At 40.2% G+C, this 20,836-nt stretch overlaps 1 protein-coding gene across 2 annotated transcripts; it reads right to left on the bottom strand.

The window, feature by feature from the left end:
• Positions 1 to 9,962: 9,962 nt before the first annotated feature.
• Positions 9,963 to 20,671, bottom strand: COX7A2L (cytochrome c oxidase subunit 7A2 like). Of its 2 annotated transcripts, XM_072856810.1 has the most exons (3): positions 20,318 to 20,657; positions 11,755 to 11,889; positions 9,963 to 10,854 (listed from the first exon to the last, which is right to left on the bottom strand). In XM_072856810.1, the coding sequence occupies exons 1-3, from the start codon at positions 20,387 to 20,389 to the stop codon at positions 10,711 to 10,713; spliced, it is 351 nt and encodes a 116-aa protein (XP_072712911.1). In that variant the 5' UTR covers positions 20,390 to 20,657; the 3' UTR covers positions 9,963 to 10,710. The 2 variants fall into 2 exon arrangements, with proteins under 2 accessions (XP_072712911.1, XP_072712912.1); XM_072856811.1 differs by lacking the exon at positions 11,755 to 11,889 and having other exon boundaries at positions 20,318 to 20,671.
• Between the last annotated feature and the right edge of the window lie 165 nt (positions 20,672 to 20,836).

Raw genomic sequence — 20,836 nt, 5'->3', positions numbered from 1 at the left:
CACTAAATAGTAGAAATCCAATCATTTTAAAGTGTTCATCCACAGACCTCTTCATCTTGAGGTCTATGATCTCAGCACATGTTTGTCTGAGAAACACTTGTAAACAAATAACCCTCTTCACAGAGATGTCTGAATACCTCATTTCTGAGAGAAATAAGCTTCTGCTCACGCAGAACTCCTAATGGTCTGTAATGGAAGGTCTGCCTTCTGCCATCCACTCCTAGACCAATGTCTCCATTGTAAATGTAATTATTTATATTAGCCCTAATAGAACAGTAAGAAGTAAAACTATTTGGATGATAACTTTGCATAATAGTTTGGACATTCTAGGGAAACATTGCAGGGAAATTCAGTGTCATAATTTATATAATTTCTGTTCTTTGAATGCTGCTTTCAGTTTTGCCTTTATGAAGCAGAATCTGGGTTTCAGCTCACGTATACTAGTCTAGTTTTATTAAAATCTATAATAGTTCACTGTAAAACCTCACTCAATTTCTTTTCCTCCATACTTTCTTTCTTCCAGTCTTTGTTATGCTAAATTAGCCTAAAAATTAGTCTCTGTCCTGATTCCCTATTTTCTTCTGCTTTTGTACGGTCTATTCTAGTGCGTGCGTTCTAGAAATTTAGCCCTGTGAAGGGTAAGTGCACTTGTTAGAACACCATCAAGCCATTTGCACTAGAGCCAGATGAATTTTATTCTGTTTTCTTAAAAACCTTCTGTTAAAGGGAGTCAGTTTCTGTGGAAGCTAAATGATACTCAAGATCGGGTTAAATTCAGTGAATAGTTTCATCTACACAAGGAGGAAAAAACAGTAAGAAATAGTGTATGTGTTTCTGTGTGACGGTTTTATTCCAGAAATTCTAGTGTTTTGGCGGGGGGGGAGAGGTGGTGGTGGTGATTTAAAGCTTCAGAAATAGTTTCCTTTATCTTAACCTTCAGAAGTTGATAACTTTAGATTACCTGAGATCAGTACGTTTTGTTTCAAATTGAATGGACTGCTTTAAGATCAACTTGAAATACAAATGCCCCAGAATTTTTCTTACCCCTAGCTGGCCACTAAATTAAAACGTCATTATCCTAAGTTTACTTTGAACAGATATAACAATTGCAGAGGATAAAATAAGTGAGAACCAGGCCTCTTTCCCCTCCCCCTGCCAATTCCTCTTGTGCAAGCCATGAAATAAATTTCAAGCCTTTTATTACTGTATTGAAATGAATGTCCTGCATAGTTCATTCCTAACAAAATGCTATTAATGAAGGATTAATAGAGTAAATCACATCTGATTTGTAACCAAAATGATACAAATAGCTAGAAATAGAGGACCATTTTGCATTTGTCCATTCTAAAAATGGAACTATTGCAATTAATATTAGAGCTTGTCCAAAACTCTGCAAAAATAAAATTTATAGTGACAAGATGATGCTCCATGGCCATTCAGGCTGCCAGATCTGATGGTCTCTTCTGGCTCACAGAGCCCAACTGCTTACCACAAAGACAACTGTGAAGTTGCTTATAATTGTTAGTGCCATCACTATTTAAAAATGCTGCTGTATCCTATAACAGATAACTGACTTTGTATGAGATAAAGGTGGTTTCAGAGTAAACCTAAGAAAGTTAATATGCTTCAGATTTATTCCAGTGTGTCCGATCATAAATTGTTCTTTGTTGTAAAAATTATAGCAAATATGCACTTACTTCTATATCAGATTCTGCAACCCTCTTTCATATATCACTCGGGTGAAATTCCAGCCACAATTCACGTGAACTGTAATATTTAGCTTCAGTGATGCAGTTGGGTGTATTGTAATGAGCGCTATCAGTACATCAAAAGGCCTTTGATCAAAATAAAAAATTGTAAATGGTATTATATACAAAATACAATGCAAAGTTTCAAGGAGCTTTGTATCTATAGAAATACATTATGAAATAACTGTAAGGAACTTTCAGACTTAATTGTACAAGACTAGTTCTTGCTCCTTCTGCACACTTAAGCAATGATAGATTTTACAGTGCTTTTATTAAATGCTCTGGTCTTTTCACAGAAAACAAGGGGGAGATCTAAAACCCAGCAATGTCACCCATCTTGCAGCCTCTAGGTCATATTGTCTGTGCAGATGGGACAATCAGAACTCTTTGTTTCACCAGGCAGGTATGATAACACAGATTTATGTGGGATACCTTGGATGGCAAAAGGACCTTTTTAGTATAATTGCTCTATAGTTTTATCTATACTCTGGGTCCCGTTAACTTTTCAGTCCCAAAAGAGCATCAAACTGGGTCACATTTACTGTCAAAAATTCACAGTTAGCAATTCCATTAACATCAGCATGAGTCCTGTGTCTGGAGCTGCAGAGATGTGGCCTAGTACAAACTGCTTCATAAGAAAGAAATTGCTCTCTGCTGCCTGATCTTTCTGATCGGGAGAGATGAAATGTGAAAGGAATCTTGAGAGCGGAAAAATCTGTAGGGATTTCCTGTCATAATCTGTAAAAACAGACAGAAACTCTGCCAGGCCTTTTGGTGTTTGGTTTTTTTATTTTTTTTTTTCCCCCTAATGCTCTTCACCCTAACCTTGAATGTTTGTGTAACAGATCATTGTAACAGAAACATAAAGGACTTTCTTCTTTCACGTGTACCATTTCCACTGTGGCATGAATTTTCCCAGTAGGAATTAAACTTGGGGAGGTTGCTATGCAAACCTGAACCAACATAAGTTCTGCTGATAAAATGGTGAAGAGTATGGAAATACAACCTAAAAATGAGTTTATACCTTGCCAGAAACAAGACTTGTTCTGATTCAGCCCCAAGAGAGAGGATCCATCTAATATATGGCAACCTGGCAGGGCTCTTCTAGTTCTGGCCTGACACTCTGTGTACTAGCAAAGCTGACTCTAAAAATGATGCATATAGGATCCTTGCAATTTTTCACACAAAAATGCATGAACAGAAAAACACTTGCTTGAAACACTTGCTTCACAAGCTGTGGAGCTGGAGACCATCGTGTGTCCAGTGTTTGCAGCTCTAGGAGAGCAGTCATGCACTTCCTCACAGGGTAAAACCGAAACAATTATTTAATGAGAAAAAGGGCTAGTAGTGCATTTTTGCCTAATGTATGTTAAAATCCAAAGGTAGACAGTGCAGTAATAGTTAAACTCTAAGTTGTCTAGAGTGATTGCGACAGGTTAGGTAAAAACATATTCTTTTCTTAAACTTCTCCTTTGCCTTGTGAAGACAGGTTTTGCTGGGTCTTGCAAAGCTTAATTTCCTCAAGCCAGTGGTGCAAATGAGGCAAAATGTTAGTTACAGGTACTAGATTCTATTTGCTTACTTATTGCTGCTCCTGGAAATATATTTTTCCTGAAGTGCAACTGAAAAACAGAATTAAACCTGCAGGCCTCATATATGCATATCTGCGTGTTAGTCCTGAGAAACAAAGCACATAATTGCTCATTCATGCGTTGAGTTCAGCAACTTTCAGGCTCAGTTATTAGGAGCAGAACTCTTCACACAAGCTAAGATTCTACATAGCTCTGTCCAGCAAATGCTTAGTAGAAATACCTAATAAAAGCAATGGAAGTTAAAAGAGCAATTTGGGCTTGATCTGGCATTTGAAGACTCTTATGCAGCCAGTTAAAATTTAGAGATAAAAGGATAAACACAGATCAGTGATCCTGATGAAATGTGTGTATCAGATGGGCATTTGAGTTCACAGCACGTAAAAACTAAAGGGCATATACAAGCGTTCACACAACAGATTGTCATCCAGCTAGTGAAAGTTGCTGAATTTTGAAAACATGGAACCCTGCCGGCATTCGATAGTGCTCTTTACGGGTAATCTCTTCATGTAGTTCTGATGGCTTTGTTTCTAGAGACAGCGAGTATCACTTTCCCTTTTCTCTTGCTGCTTGTACCTAAGTGCCAGCTGTGGCAGCTGGGCCTGCTGTTGACCAGCCATAGTATTCACGAAGATCTTCCCTTCCTTAGGCCAGTCAGGCATGCGAGGCACTACAGGTTCGGAGAAAACTGCAGAGCCTAGCTGTTTGGTTGCATCCACAAAGAAAGGAATGGGTGTCATGGAAACAAGCTGGTTACTCTATGGCCACCCAATCTCCCTTGTTCTAGAAGCAAGAAAAATCATACTGTGAATAGGTGCATGATTGCTTGTTGTTTCCCGCTCCCAGAAAAAGTGGCAGGAAAAGCACAGGCACCGACATCCGCTCCTGGGAAAGGAGGGGAAGCAAACCAGGGAGAAGGGATGACTCTAATACTGCTATTGATGGATTTTTCTGTTTTTACTCGGTTCGGTTTATCCCATACAATTTAAATAAAGAACATGGGATTTGAGTCTGTAATCCAGGAAATCCGTATTACATAGGTTTTTCTCGCAACCCGTTGGTCAGTGAAAGTAAAAAATATGCCACACACAGATGAGACGTTTCTTGAAAGGCATGTGCCTCTGAATTATTCAAACATTTTAATATTGTCACACTTGGATATTGTATTATGATTACATTTTCTACATGTTGCAGTACAGAGTGATCAAATACACAGCTTCTCTGCTGGCCGAGCTGATAGGCATTATCCGTCAGGCTCTGTGTAGCTGGGAACAGGTCTAAACAAAAGTTCAGACCTTTGTCTAGCAAGCCATTCTTCAGTGGCCATGGAAAGCCGTTACAGAGCTTTAGAAAGGCCTCCAGGTGAACTTCTGGGAAACCAGCAAGTCTCTGACATTGCCAGAAATCATTTTTTCAGTCTGGTTTTAAAGTATGTTTTCTGAAAAGGGAGTGTAAGAAGGGCACGGTGCTACAAGCTGTTTGATTGGTTTCTCCACATCTTGATGAATATATGTGGACTCCAGCCCGCTTTATGGGAACGTAGGGTTGTGCTGCTGCTGCTGTTTTATGAGAGCCTGAAGTCTTGACTCCTGTTAATTCTGCAGGGTCATGCTGCAACAAGTATGCTGAAGTTTTTGTTTTGCCTATGAGCAGAGTTGCTTAATCAGTTCCAATTAGAAGACTAATACATTTTCCTCAGGCTTATGCAAGAATAAGTTTTAACAAGTAGCACTTGTTCTTTATGCCAGAAAAGCTGCATTTCATTAGTTCTGTTCTCTTGGCTACAAGTCAGGATCAGGTTGGTGGAATCGATACTTATGACCTGTCCACTCCTCCAAACGTGTTCTCCTTGCCTCCTTCCAAAGTGCTGTTATGGTTTTAGTTTAAGGGAAGACACAATTTCCACTTATGCAGTATTGTGGATTAGACAATGCTCAATCTTCTCTTGCAAGTAGGTAAGCAACCAAAGATTACACAGATTATCTCCCTTAAATGTAACAAGAACTATGCAAAATGCTAAGGATGGCTTTGTGTGGGTGTAAGAACATCTGGTTTACAGTGGCAGGTCGTACTGAACTCTGCTATGGATGCTGTTAGCTGTCTCTGCTCTATGCCTCAAGTAAAAGTTTTACAATGGATGCACATTATAATTAATGCCTAAATTTCTAATTTTGGGTGCTCAAAATTAGGGCTCAGTGATGAAACCAGAAAGGGAATCTTTTCATGGTCTTTAAGAATAAAAATGTGGGATTGAGGAAGGGAGAAAAGTGATGGTGGTATGCAGCTGACGTGAAGTGAGGCAAAGTACTTCCCCCTCCCTCCCACTCCCCTAGTTTTGCAGCACTGGATCCACTGGGCAAAGTAAATTAGAAAAATGTTTTACCATGGAGTATCATCTCTCTTTGGAGGCAAAGGATGATGAATGCTTTCTTGTAGGCCAGATACGGGCTGCCTGCAACAGACTGGGGGGGAACAGACCCTTGAATTTAACTTTCTTGTATTTTGAGATAATTAACGTACAAATAAAATGGTTCCTTCTGTCTAGTGCCATACCCAAAAGCAGTCTGGGATCATATAAGAAGCACCAGGACATACACTCTGGTACTACTGAGATGCCATACTGATACTTGATAGCATATACCCTATTTCCTGATCCCCAGGCATGCTTGCACTCCTGTTCACAGCGAATATGCTTCTACTTCTTAGCAATCTGTGCATGACTTGCACTGCAGCTAACTGCAATTGATTCAAATTAACAATCTTTAATAAACTAAGATGCAATTAGTACTGAATATGCAAAATACTTAAAAGGTTGTTTTTCATGCCTATTGCTAAAATTAATGCTTAGATTACAGGCAAGTTGTTCCCACTTTCCATTTTAAAAGAGAGATCAAATTTTGGCTTCCTGTGAAACTTTTCACTGAGGTTAAGGGCTGGAGAGGGAAAAAAGTTAGTATACGATGTCATAAAATGCAGGTAGCTTGTAACTTTTTTTTAGAACAGTTTAGCATGATTTTACATGTAACTTATCCAATACATGCACTTTTTTCTCTGTGTAAAAGCATTTGGATTTTTTTAAATTTTAAGATATGCAGGGGTGATGGTTTGTGACAGGAGCGGAAAAAACTGTGACTCTTCTGAAGCCTCTCGGAAGGCTTGAATTTGGAGGAAGGAGGGTAAAGAGGGCCTAAGTACTATGTATATATGTGTGAGGAAACAGCTCTTAAACACTCTTCAGCTTTTTGATGTCTGTAAGATTAGATTCCCATTTTCCTAGTTAGTCTTGCTTTTGTTCCTTACAGTGCCTTTTAATTTGACAAGCTTTACTTTAAGGTAAGCTCAATCAACTAATGCCTTAATATTGAAATAATCAGTCTGTTGACAATTTAAAATGTTAAGGCAAAAGCCTGTTGAGATGGTATGGTCATACTTAAATACCGTGGAGGAATCCTCTCCTTAACATACGTTTTATTTTTAAAGCAGCTGAAAGACGCACATGCATACTATCAATGTCTTCTCAAGTGCATTTATTCCACTACTCCCACATAAAAAGTAGGGAGGGAGATCTTATTTAAAAACCATTACAAAGAGATAACTATTGAATTCAGGTTGCCAGAGAGAGAGATAATTTAAGAAGGAAAACCACTGTCTCTCAACAATAAGATAATGCCATGGGGGATGGATGATTATCCATGAGATAATTTTGTTCCCTAGTATTATAATTCTCAGCTGCTTTCCCTTCCAGACCCAGCACCTTGGGGTATGAGAGCTTATTATAATTTATTCTCTACTGTGCATTCAAGCCAAAACACTAGAGTGTAAGCTATCACTTAAAAATGCATCTTGTTTTCTCAGTTCTCTGTGCTAGTAGGTTGCATCATTTCAAAGACAAAACTGAGAGGGTCTTTAAATAAAAACAGAACATAACTTCATATAATGAAGTTGTAGTACCCAAGTCAGATTCGTACTTCTGGGGATAACGAGTCAAAATATTGAAGTGGCCTTCTTGACGCTGCAACTTGCTCCTGCCTCTCCTTATTTAAGACCTTATTTAACATCAGGCCAGGGACAGGCTATTCCTTTTAAAGGTAAGGGTGTTCCTGAAGACTTAAGAATAAGAAGATTAGGTCTCTCTATCACAAACAGTAATTCAAAACACTTAAACCCTCTTGAATCCTCATAGAAGGCCAGCATCAGAAATAATTTTAAATAGATATTTAACAGAGCTTTTTTTCTAGGAAGAAAAAGGATTTACCATGTCGTAATTTCTTTATGATGATCTCAAAACCAATTGAGAAAAGGGGCAAGATTTTGCCCCTAACCTTCTGGTTACAGCTTGCAAGCTTTCCTGTTCCTTCAGAGCACTTTGCTGTGGGAATATAGAAATGCAGTCTCCTCTTTCTCTCATGACTGGAGCTCTGCCCCATGGCTGCAGACAAGCAATGCCTCTTTGTTCTTTAACCTCCCACTGAACCAGGGATGCAAATCTGACAAGCTGAAGCAGCATTCTCATCCTGCTTCAACTGGGTCAGCTTTTTTGAGAAGGGCAAAGCGAAAATACTTTTTCAAAATCCAAACACTGAAAAAAAAAAACCAACCAAACCACCAATGGATTATCTAGTATCTGGTTATTTGCAAAATTTGATGGTGTTTTCTTTTCCCTTTAGCACACTTTTTTTCTTTTCCCTTTAGTGTTTTTAGCTGCTGACAAAGAGCTGGACAAAGCTAGACTCAGGGCAATAGGAAGACAATTCTGATATCCATAGCTCCAACCATGACCTCTATAGCAATACAGGAACCCAATCTCCTAGCTGAGTTCCCTTTAAGAAAGCTGCACCTGAGTAATAAGTCGCTTGTTCTTTCCACAAGTACTTGGAAGAGTATTTCCACCGCTTAATAAGCTACGGGATAACAGTTCAGTTACTTTATCCATACCTGCCTTAGCAACAAGCAGAAAGTTGTTATCCTCTATGTGAACTCTAAAAAGTTGTTTTTCTAAAAACAAACAAATAAAAACCCAAAAAGAAAAAAACAAACAAAAAACCCCAAGAGCATAGAAATTCTCTGAGCAAAACTTATCCTCATGAAAATCTACCTGTCAAGTTTGTGTGCAAAGTATCCTTTATTAGAAGATTCTTGTAGGCAGTCCTTAATATATGATATGCAGGGAAGACAGACAATAACCTACCATGCTGCTTTCTCTTTTTTCCTTTTTTTTTTTTTTTTTTTTAAAAACAGGATTTAATGGTCTACAGCACAAGATTCTTAGTGCCATGGAAGCATGGGCTACTGAGGATAAAATATTTTATCAGCAGAAGCAACACAGCAGCCAGTTCCTGGAGAACTTAATTATTCTTTGCTATTCTTTGAGTCTTGCTGTCCTCACAAATTTCTTTCAGTGACTTAATCTCTCCCATCCTGCAATACCGACATTGACTGAAACCTGAGATCACAGTACAAGCAGCTATTTTATTTCCTATGGAACAGTAATAACGCTTTGATATAACCTGAGTGGGAAAAAATATCGGAATGTTTTTAGTAAAAGATTGAAGAAATTAGATTTTAGGTTCCTTTATCAGCTGTTTTCCTTATTTACATGGAAGGTGGTTTCTGCACAGTTCTGGGAGAGATGGGTCTTTACAGAGGTCAGTGAATCCATGCTTATCCAGAGCCTGGGTGACCAAGAGTGAATACTCAATGTTCATAGACAGAGGAGGATTTATCAAATTAGAGGATGCTTTTTGTGAAGACTTGTGTGAAACTTGCAGTTCAAGGCTATGATATTACAAGGGAAAGAGAATGAATAAAGGGTTTTATTGGCTTCTCTGCCTTCCACCCACACAGCAAAGAAAATGTGTATATGTGTACATATGTCCTGGTTTCAGCTGAGATTGAGTTAATTTTCTTTATAGTGGCTGGTATGGGGCTATGTTTTGGATTTGTGCTGAAAACAGTGTTGATAATACAGAGATGTTTTAGTTGTTGCTGCACTAGCCAAGGACTTTTCTGCACCTGGCAGAGCATGGGAAGCTGAAGAAGCTGGGAGGGGACACAGCCAGGATAGTTGATCCAAACTGACCAAAGGGCTATTCCATACCACATGACATCATGCTCAGTATATAAAGCTGGGGAAGAAGAAGGAAGGGGGGACGTTTGGAGTGATGGCGTTTGTCTTCCCAAGTAACCATTACGCATGATGGAGCCCTGCTTTCCTGGAGATGGCTGAACACCTGCCTGCCCATGGGAAGTAGTGAATGCATTCCTTGCTTTGCTTTGTTTGCGTGCGCGGCTTTTGCTTTACCTATTAAACTGTCTTTATCTCAACCCTCGAATTTTCTTACTTTTGCTCTTCCGATTCTCTCCCCCATCCCACCAGGGGGGAGTGAGCGAGCGGCTGCGTGGTGCTTAGTTCCTGGCTGGGGCTAAACCACGACAACATAGATATGTGCGTGTGCTGAAAATAATACGCAGCTGAGCTATGACAGTGACCTGTTTCACCAAAAATTATAGTTAAACACCCCATGAGTTCTGAGAGATGGTTTTAAGAGGAATACCATCTCAAAAAGATTACAGTAAGGTAGCTGAATGAATTGTCTGGTTTGAGATCTACAAGTTGAACTTAAACAAAAGTGTACCAATATGTTTATTTCACTACCAGGCCAGCTGAAGTGGTCTGAAACTTTCAAGACTTGCCTGTTTTATTATTCAGTAGTTATCTTTATTGCACAACAAGACAGTCTGACAAATGAAAGTCCAAAAACTGGTATAACTGATGCTACAATACTGGTGCACTCTGCTGCATACAGTGATGCTAACATTATGGAATAAATCCACTTCAAATGCTCCAAGGAGATAAGCCCTTTGTTCTACCACCAGAGGTACAAATATTTAATAATACACCAGCATTTGGAAAAGTTCCACTGCCACCTGCTTATGTAAAACAAGTTGTTTATGACAGAAACAGGTTCCCAGTATGTTATAATAACTAAATAATTTGCTTTTACTGTTTTGGAAACTATCAGCATCCTCCCACTAAGGAATGTGGAGCATAGCTCACAAAGTATTTGTCCTGTCCTATCTCTAACATTGTTTAAGTTGGGGGAGGGAGAAGGAAAACTTAACTTGCTCCAACTGTTCATACACTCCTGCAAGACAACAAATGCAAAGCTACAACCATACGTTAAAATGATGTCTTTAAGTCTGTTTATATTGATTTCTAGGACACCTAAGGCGACCAATTTAAAAACACTTTCTCCAAGAAATTTGATCTGAATAATGAACCCTATATGGTCACAGAATTAAAGCAAGTGCAAAGAGATACATGCAGGAGGTCCTTCAGAGAAGTGTCACGAGTCCCATGAGTTGTGGTTCATTTACTTTTGGTTTCTTGGTTGTGAGGCCATGTACAGTGCTACTAGACAGTAGATAGTCCCGCCTATTGTTAGAGCCATAGTGGTCCGATAAAGCAGCTTGTCTGGAACTCCTCGTTTCAGGTGTACTGGTAGTCCATCTGCTTTCTGTGGGAAGAGTTTAAAAAGAAAACAAACGAAAAAAGACATTAACACCCATACCAAGGCCATAAGGAACAAGCTACCTCAGGTAAATTAAGAGACTTCCATGAGGGAAACCTCCTGACAAACAGGCTACCTACAATCAAGTGTTTTATGTGCTTTTCATTTAGCAAGACAAATGCAAAGGCAAGTTAATTTTATTAGCCAAAGCTGTTAAGTGCAGGCAGAAAGAATATATCTTGAAATATTTCTAAAGAGGACCTGGATGGGAAAAGTGTCACTAACAAAAGAACGTGAAAAAATACATATAAAAAATTATTCACCAAGTCAGACTGACACATTCCAAATGCAAGTGGCATGTAAGAGAGAAAAGGGAACATTACATAAAAAGCACATTCTTGACGTTTTAAAAAAAATGCTTAACTGATTTGTTTTATGAAAAGTCCTAGTACGCTTAGAAATTGCATAGCTAACAAACTGGCTTTGAAAACTTTACTGTGCTCTTCTTATACCGCATTATAAACAGCTTCAGTAATATTCAAATTATTATACACAAAACAGTAATGATCTGCTTTGCTCCTCCAGATCTGCTTTAAGGCATACACCTGGATTCCCAGACAGAAAACGCTTCCAATAGTCAAATAATACAATAAGCATCTTCTGAAGCTAGTGAAAAGGCAGACAATGTTACTAGACTTCCCACTTTCTGTATTTATCTCCTACACAAGGCATATATACCTTGTAGTACAGTACAAATATACAGGTTATACTGCACTTGACTTTCTTAACTAGACTTTACAAAATTTTGGTATTGTAGAATGACAAAAGTAGTTAGCCACATTAAAATAAGGAAAGATATGTCCCACTCTCCAGTTTTCTTTAAGTTACTCTCAAAGTTGTCGTTACCTGAAAAAGTTTCTGTAGGTCTGGCACCTTGTTTTTACCCAAGAAAGAATCAGTTGCTGGTAAATCTGAAGCAAGTTTAGTTGTTGTCCCAAAAATCTGAGCTGTGGATTCAGTGGAAACTATTGGTTTGAGTCCCTGCATAAATAAAGATTAAAATATCAAGGTATATAACACTTGCAAATGTACCAATTGTCACATTAGGCAGGCATACTGCCAGTCATTACAAGGAGACATTACAAAGAATATTTATCTGGTGCGAAGACCTGTGACAATGAGCTAAAGACACATTGTTGGCCCACTCATTTCTCAGCTACAACTTTGGGTCAGGGCTTAGCGAGGAGAATAGAAGCCTCCTTTCCGATTTCTTCATGACATAAATTTATAGCTATTATAAGTTTTTCTATGCTGGTACTTGGTCCAAATTGCTGCTTGTTTTTCACACAAAGTCAGACTATCTAGGGTTCTATCAGAGTAGCAGGATCAGAAGCAGGGAATCCCTGATGCTTGGGTCAAATAGAAGTGAGGAGACTTCAATGAACTCTTTGTCCTGAATGCTGCAAGCAGTAGCCATAAGTAACTGGGCCTTAAATAATTTAGATGTATAGTTTGAGGAGGAAAAAAAAAAAGGGTTAGGACTACTTGTTTCATATAAAAGTAGTAAGTGGTGCTCAAGGACACTCCACAAGCCCTGACATGGTCGATATTTTATGCAGGTGTAACTATACCGTATAACTCACATGCTGCTGCAACTTTCCACACCTCAATGTACTCCCCATAAGCAGCACAACTTAATTTCCTTTTGGTTCAGATGGTTCTGAACCAATCATTTGCCATAATTAAAAACTACATAATCCAGTTCTATGGATAAGATTAAGCGCACAAAGACACAGCCATCATGAGGAAGCCTCCTTGCCTTTATTATTATTGTTAGATTTAACATTTATGCCTGGACACATGGCAGTGATGTTTTACATTATGGTTCCTGAAACAGCTGTAATTTTTTTTTTTTTCCTAACTTGCCACAGAAATTAAAAGCATTGTACAAGTAGGTTAATGCAACAGGTTTTCATTATAGACAGAAGCAGCAATTGCTTTCCATGGGTCAAGTTAAGGCTGCAATGAAATTCTAGTTTCTTTTCAAAGGACTAGTTCATGCCTTTTGTATTTAAGAGAACTGCCTGAACAGTATTTGGAGCTGGAAGCAGACTGGCACTCTTTTTCTCTTATGCCTGCCATAGACCAGACATGTTTTTTCCATACATAAATTCCCTAAATTCTCTGCTACAACAGGCATCTTCAACAGAAAGACGAGATTTCTCAACATCCCAAAATAGCCTATGGAATGGTTATCAGGGCTCCTTCCTGAAGACATGGGTCCAGCTTCCCGCTTTTCTAGTGCCTGAATGATTATTAGAATCCCTTTGTGACCTTTTTGGTTATGTTTTGAAAGACAGCAGCCAAAACTGGATTCTCTGACACATTCAGTAACTAGTGCCTTCCTACTAAACAGGCTTGTGCAGAAGGTAAGTACTGAACTATTTAAGACTAAGCAGTTCTGGTCACACCAGTAAGAAGGAAGCATCTAAGAAACGATTATTAGCCAGGGGAAATTACTGGCTAATACATATATATTTTTTTTTTCAAGGGTAAGTACCAGCTACATCAAAATACTTCAAGAAAGCAATTTTGGACCAGTATTTTTGGCTATAAGAACTTTAAGTACTTTATTAGATTTGTCTTTTAAAAGGTTGGTGATTTGATAGAAAGAACTATAGGACAGATGTTTATACCAAATGTGCAGGTGACTTTTTCTCCAAAACTGTTCTTAGTATGACAGCAATGTGCATCTTTCATCTTCCTTTAAGTTTCCACTTCTCAAGCTCACTTTTGCCTTCCTGAGGGCCCAGCTTTTTCAGGAGCAGTCTTTGAGATCACTTCAATAGTTACTAGATCATTGCAATTCCTGCTTGTTGCAATCATGTCTACTTTTATTTCATGAGCTATCGGTAGTGCATAAAAACTGTAAATACTGAGAACTGGAGTAAGCTGCAAACTACTTCAAATAGTTCCATGATACAGATACTTCTTTCATCTAAGTTCACAGACAAAGGCCTTAAAAATGTGATTAGCAACCCCTACCATTTGTTATTAATGCTAAAACTCCTGCCTCTACAGGATACGACCTGGATGCAAGACACACTCTACAGATTACTATTAGAATAGTGAAATCAGTCATGTTAACAACTGTAAGTTATTGCATACTTTTTCAGGCTTTAGAAATACATTCCTGTTCAGATAGTTGCAAGATCCCCTTCTGTTGCAGCAATAGGAGATTCAAACCTGACTCGAATGACTAACTTCATCATGAAATCAAATGAAACCATTTCAGAAAACTCATATAATTATCAGTGTACTGTTGTAAATTACTTCCAAAGCAGCATGGTGCCAGCTAAGAACATCACATAGCAATTTAAATAAAAATAATTTATATGGTTCATTGGCTTCGGGAAAGAGTACAACAACACACATGCTGCAGAAGAGAGACAGTTCAGTTCGCCTAACACAGACATTGCATTAATCAGGGTCCCTTACTCCAACATAAAATTCCACTTGAATTCCACCCATGAATTGTGAACCTTGTGGTCAGCTCCAACCAAGCTCAGCTAAATTAGCGTAACCGCATGGCTATTCCAACTGTGTTTATTGAAAGTGGCAAGTGCTTCATCTCACACCCAGCTGCTTGCTAAGCTTAGCATGGCGGAAGAGAAATCCTCAGTATTACACATAAGAATTTCAGTACAGATCATTTTTTAAGCAAGTCCTTAAGATAACTTAAATGACCCTTAATTGTCACTTGTATTTAACATGACTAAAACTGCAGGTTTATTTAATAACTTCAGTGTCTCACTACACTCAAGATAGTATTGAGGAATGAATGCCTCTACGCATTTGACCTATGCTTCATAAGAAAATGTTTCACACTGATAATTCCTCTTCTGATATTAAGGTGTTAATCTTTTATTTCTAATCACATTAACAGGAATTTGTTCCAATTCTTGGACAAAGTACAGCAGATGTACTCCTGCAGAAGAGTGAACATCAGCCAATTTCATCAGCATGATACAGCAATGACTTTGTCAAATGCTGAAGTCCTCAACGAAAGGTCAGGACATGTAGCTAATCCAACAAAATTCTCTGCCTCTACCCCTCTGTAAAGTGTCTTCGTTTTCCTGTCAGAGGTCTGAAGGTCTTAGGACCCGATCTATCTGTTGGTTGGCCAACATGCTCAAAGTTAAAACAAACATAAGCCTTGCTAGCATGAATTCCCAAGCTAGATTTACATTTTCCTGACAGCACAAACCAGTTAAGTATTTGGAGCACAATTTAATGGAGATAGCACACTTAAGTTTTTAAATGTTAGGGGAATTGCTCAAACAGATCAGAGAATGAGAAAGTAGAGAAAACTGAGGCAAGGACCAAAATGAAAGGGGGAAACGAAAGTTAGTTAAGCTGAGATTATTTCAGAACATGCATTGAAGTAACTTTTATGAACTTGCTGAACCTAGACACTTCTAACCTTAATAGCAGGTCCTTCATAGTAGAACATACCTCCCTGTATGAGGTTAAACGTATTTGTTACCCCTAATACAAGGATGCTTTTAAGTAGGATCACTTGAGGCTTTGTTTGTATTGGGATGACACACTTAAGTAAAAGTGTTTTGTGTACCTTTTAAGTATCAGCTACAGCATAAAAGGTTAACCATTATTGTTCCTCAATGAACTCCAAGCAATTCATAATGGCTAAAATCAAAAGATCTGTGGTTTGTGGGGGTTTTAAATAGCTACAAGCAAAATAACTTGTATCAAGTGAAGACATGGTAGTATGACTACATTTCTACTAGGGTTATGGTCAGCCTTGAAGAACTAGGGAAAAGTTCATATAGTTGTCTTCACCTGATAGCATTTGAAACTGGTCCCACCATTTGTACTTTAAACATAAGCCAACTCTTTGAATTAATAGTTTTTATTGTATTTGTAATGGTTATGGCAGTCGTTATCCTCCTAAATACAAGTAGTAGTTTTTAACCTATTTGACTCCTCACCTGCACTAGCTGAGAAAGTTCCCGTTTATTCAAACAGGCTAAATTGTTCATACTACATTACACAACTTTGTTAAATGCAAAATTAAGTCTCTAAGAATGCTAACACTGAGATGGAAAGAACAATAGAGGTTTCAAACTAAGAGGTTTTTTTGTTAGTATAAGCTGTTAGTTACATTACTGTCAGCAAAAGAATTTCTGAAATACATTTTGACTGATATTTTGCAAGCCTGCATAAGCTTAAACCTGCATCAGAACAATACTCCAGTGGGAAGCATCAGAATGTAACAGTACAGAACAGAGTGAATTATTATACTGCATATTTGACCAAGCAGAATTTGAATCGCAGGATGTCTTCATTTCTCCAGAAACATCAAGATAAATAGAAGCATAAAAAGCAAACCATTTTACATGCTGAGCTATGGTTTTATTAAATACAGCAAAGAAATCAATAGGAAAAAATTTATTTTGTTTTGGATTTAACATCTACATACTCACGTGATTCCTTTCATATTTTAATCTCTATTTATTGCAAACAATTTTATCAGACTGATGCATCTGAATGTGTCACCTGGGAGTAGAGTCAAACTTAAAAAAAAAAAAAATTCTACCAAAAAGCTGGCATAAGAATATTGTAAAAAGCGATTGAAGGTAACTTTTTAAAACAGAGCTATTCTATTGCATAGCACATTTGTGTGCCACAGTTGAGGACTAAGCCACGTGAATGGTGAGCCAGATAAGAAAGATAGTGTTTCTTTCATCAATATGAAAAACCTCACCTTTATAAAGCATGACAATATTCGTAAAACTTATGTGAAGTGCTCCTGCTTGGATAAAATCTCATCTTCTCAACTATATTCTCTCAAAAATTAGGTTTTAACATTTCAGTGATGACACTGAAATGAAATACAATGCCCAATGATGACCTAAAAAGAGATCACTACGATGTTCTAGAAGAAAAGTATTTCTGTTTCTCAGACATTCTCTTTCCTGCCTGGCAGAGCACAGAACTGAGATCTATCTACTTTTTTTTTTTCTCCTATCTGCAATGGTACCTATAGGTGAAGCTAGTTTTGCATAGGCCCTTTATGAACCGATTTTGATACATGACACTACAACAGTTTAATCTAGACGATGTCAAGAATGCAGAATTTATCGTGTCTTTCTGTATCTAGTGCAACGATATTGATACATACCTAATATTCATTAACAGAATCAAATGTGGGATAACAGAGAATTCTGTATTCCCCTCTTATCATGCTTCTGCCTTTTTAATCCCTAAAAAATAAAGATGTACTTTAAATGGGATGGTTGTTGTAATGTAATGGAGCCTGCTGAACAGAAAGGTAAGCAATACTCCACAATCTGGGCTCCAGAAGTCAAGAGTGTTGTCTTTAGGACAACTTTACTCCAGGTGGTTATCAGAGCTTTCTGTATTTCTGTGTTGAGGCTTTTCCCTTAGGATTCTAAAAAGGATGCATTATTTGCAGAAAAACAGTCACAATGACCTAGAGACTAATACATAGGGTTCTAAGCTATACTCTTCCAGAAAGGAAGTACTTCACTGCTTGGGCTTGAAGCCCTTCCCTGCCCCAATGGTAACTCTAGCCTTTGCTTTCCTCTACACAAATGAAGTGTCAATTAATGTTTATTCTTTGAACATAACTTTGTGTAGAAGAGGTAAGAAGTGCCCCAAACACTGCAATAGTGGCAAGAGTGTTTTCTAGCACAGGTGCCTGTTGGACATACTCCTAATGAACAGACATACTTTTAGACTAGAACATACTATTTATTCCGCTGTCTTCCCTGTGCCCTGCACCCCCACCCCCTAATAGCTGCCCAGGAAGCCTTCCAGAGAGTGATGGGGAAAGAGGAGGATAAAAATCTTCTTGGGACAGAAATAGCCATATTGGAAAGTCACTGGTACCTCAATGTTTACTTAAGATCATAGGGTAATTCAGGATGGAAGGGCCCTCTAGCACTCTTTAGTCCAAACTGAGGTGAGACCAGGTTGCTGTGGATTTTGTCTGGTCTTGAAAGCGTCCAAGGATGGAGGCTGCACAACCTCCCTGGGCCTGACCTCACCATGAAAATGTCTTTCCTTATATCCAGTTTGAACCTCTCTTGTTGCAGCTTATGCCTGTTGTCTTTTGCCCTTCCACCATGCACCACTGTGCAGAGCCTGGCTCCGTCATCTTGATAAGGCCAGCCAGCACCTAGGTTATGTCTGCACCTGCCCTCCTCCCCCCTACACCTTATCTTCTCCAGGTAGAACAAGCCCCATTTCCTCATCCTCTCCTCACAGGGTAAGTGCTCTGTCCCCCCTGACCAACTTGGTGACCTCTGCTGAACTTGCTCCTGTTGATCAAGAACATTTCCATACTGGGGAGCCTACCACTGGATGCAGTACCCAGATGGGATCCAGTGAGTGCTGAGTAGAGGGAGATTGTCGCTTTCCTTAATCTACTGGCTGTGCACATGGTGATACAGCCCAGAATGCTGTTGGCCTCCGTTACAGGTGGGACACGCTGCTGGCTCACACCCAGCTTGCTGTCTGCCAGTACCTCCAGGGGAGCTGCTCCCACCAGCCTGTCAGTTCCCAGCTTATATCCCTGCCAGGCACAACTTTGCCTTTTTCCCCTCATGGAAATTCATAGTGTTCCTGTCAACTCATTCCTCCACTCTAGATAGGTCCCTCTGAACGGCAGCTCTACTTCAAACATTTTGGAGCCACTGCCTTGGTGTCTCCTGTAAACTTTACAAAAGTGCACTCCATTGCCTGCTCCAGGTAACTGATAAAGTCCTGCAGTATTCCACTTGTTATGAGCATCCTGGCAGAGTATGACCCATTAACCACTAAGCCAAGCCTGATCATCCAGTCCTCTTAACCTTTCTAACTGTCTATCCATCTAAACTATAACATCCTAACTTCAAAAAAAATCAAAATTAAAAGCTTTGTAGTTGGTCTGGGCCCCTTGAAACAATTGGAGATTTTACAGAAGCTTAATACAATACTCTTGCTTGCAGAAGATGACTGGATTTTCCAAGTAAAACTTGCATAGTCAAGGATATCCAGGAAAGCAGAACTGTAAAGTAGGTTGCTAATAGCATTAGGCTAAGAAAGAATGAAATAGAAAGAATTATTTGTCTACCACAACAATACTCCTTAGTCTACAAGAACGTAGTGTCTTTCAGTTCCATTTTATTAACGAGTTTATCAGAAAAAAGACAAACCATAAACTTTGATTTCACTTCTGTGTGTACACATGTATCTACGGGGTTTTTTTTTTTCATGAAAACCTCAAGTCATATCAGGTATGTTTGCTCTCTGGAGGCACTTCTTTGGAAGGTTGACTTTTTAAGAATCATTCTTCCAATCCTTAACCTCCAGGTTGTTTTTTTTTATTACTAAACTGTAAGAACTTCAGTTTTTCAAAGTTTACTCAGAAACTTGAATATGGTATAGCAACCACAGTGCATCTGTCCCGTGACAAAATCACATTACAAGTCTTCCTAATATTACTTAGGAATCTATGTTGATGTACATAAAAGCAAACGAGTTCTGTGATTTCTTTTCACCAATATGCAACTCTGTCTTGAAATGGCTGATGTAATCAGGATCCATTCTCCCCTCCCTCAGCTCCCCTCCACTCCCGCAGAATTAACCACGTACTTTAAGTATAGAAAGCATAAGTCGATTTAATGCAACCTTTAACCTGTATACACTTAGTAAATACATCAGCATCATACAGAAGAAAGGCTGGTTTTCATTTTGCTTTAAACAAACTTCTATAGCTGTGTATCCTCTCTAATAGGGGTTTTAGTGCTTTCAGTAATTAGTTCTTCTGCATGCACGGACAAGAGAGGGGGACTAGCTGCACTGCTGTTCGGATTTGACAGCTGTGATTTTAAAACACCACCAGCCACTGTTCTAGCTCAGGGGCAGTCTTACGTGGTGAAAGTGTGTTAATTCTTTGCTATAACGCCCAATACATCCCAAAACTGAATCAAGAGGTGCACTACAGAACGAAGCGTCTCGCCCTGCCCAAGGTCACACGACAGGCCAGGTGCACGGCGGATGCGCACGGGGGGCGCAGAAGATCCCTCCCCAGCGAAGTAAACGCCACCAGGTCCCGAAGGCCCTACCAGGGAGGCCTGGGCCGGCAGGCGAGGCAATCACCACAGCAGCAGCCAAGCGCCCTCCGCCCGGCAGCATGCACTCGCCCGTCAACTCCAGCTCCCCGCGACACCCTCCACCACCGCGCGGGGGGCTCGGCCCGAGCCCTGCCGCCTCCTCTGGCTGGGGCTCCGCCGGCGGCCAGAGCCGCTCGCCCCGGAGGGGGCGGCGGGCCCGGCTCCTCCAGCGGCTCTGGGGAGCGAGCGGCGCCACGGAAGGAAGAGGGCGGCGAAGGTCACCGCCGCGGGGGCGCCCAGGGCGGCGGCGGCGGCGGCGGCCCCGTTACCTGGGGGTTGTAGGCGTCGGACGCGGCTGCCCCGGCCAGCCTCTGCGTGAAGCTGTTGAACTTGTAATACATGGTGGGGGCCACCGCCACGCGCGCTCCCAACGGCCCACCGGCTGCGACGCCTGGCGCGAAGGACCCCAGCCGGCTTTTTACGGCGCCTTAAGGCGCAAGGGCCCGCCGGCTCGCGGACACCTGCCACGAACGCCTGCGAGCCCTGAGCACGGGAAGCCGCCAAAGGAGCGGGGTAAAAAAAATCCGGCGAAATAGACGAGTCGTTGCTAAAGCAGTGGGAGCGCCTCTCTCCCTCGAATGCTTGCCGCTCTCAAAGTGAGGCTGGCGGCAATTTTCAGTCAGGCAACGGGCTGGGCCCCTAACGGGCCGAGCTGTAGTGCGCGTGCGCACCACTGCCCGCCGAAGGGCACCGGTAGCGGTATGCAGGCTGTGGTGTGGAGGGGCGGGGCTGCCGTCAGCCAATCAGCGCAAGCGGTAGGAGAGGCCCCGCCCCACAGAGAGGGCGGG

This window comes from Ciconia boyciana, chromosome 3 (genome assembly GCF_034638445.1).
Source record: "Ciconia boyciana chromosome 3, ASM3463844v1, whole genome shotgun sequence".
In the NCBI taxonomy this organism is placed as follows: Eukaryota; Metazoa; Chordata; class Aves; order Ciconiiformes; family Ciconiidae; genus Ciconia; species Ciconia boyciana.
Note: the sequence above shows the minus strand (reverse complement) of the source record. Positions and strands in the feature narration are given on the sequence as shown.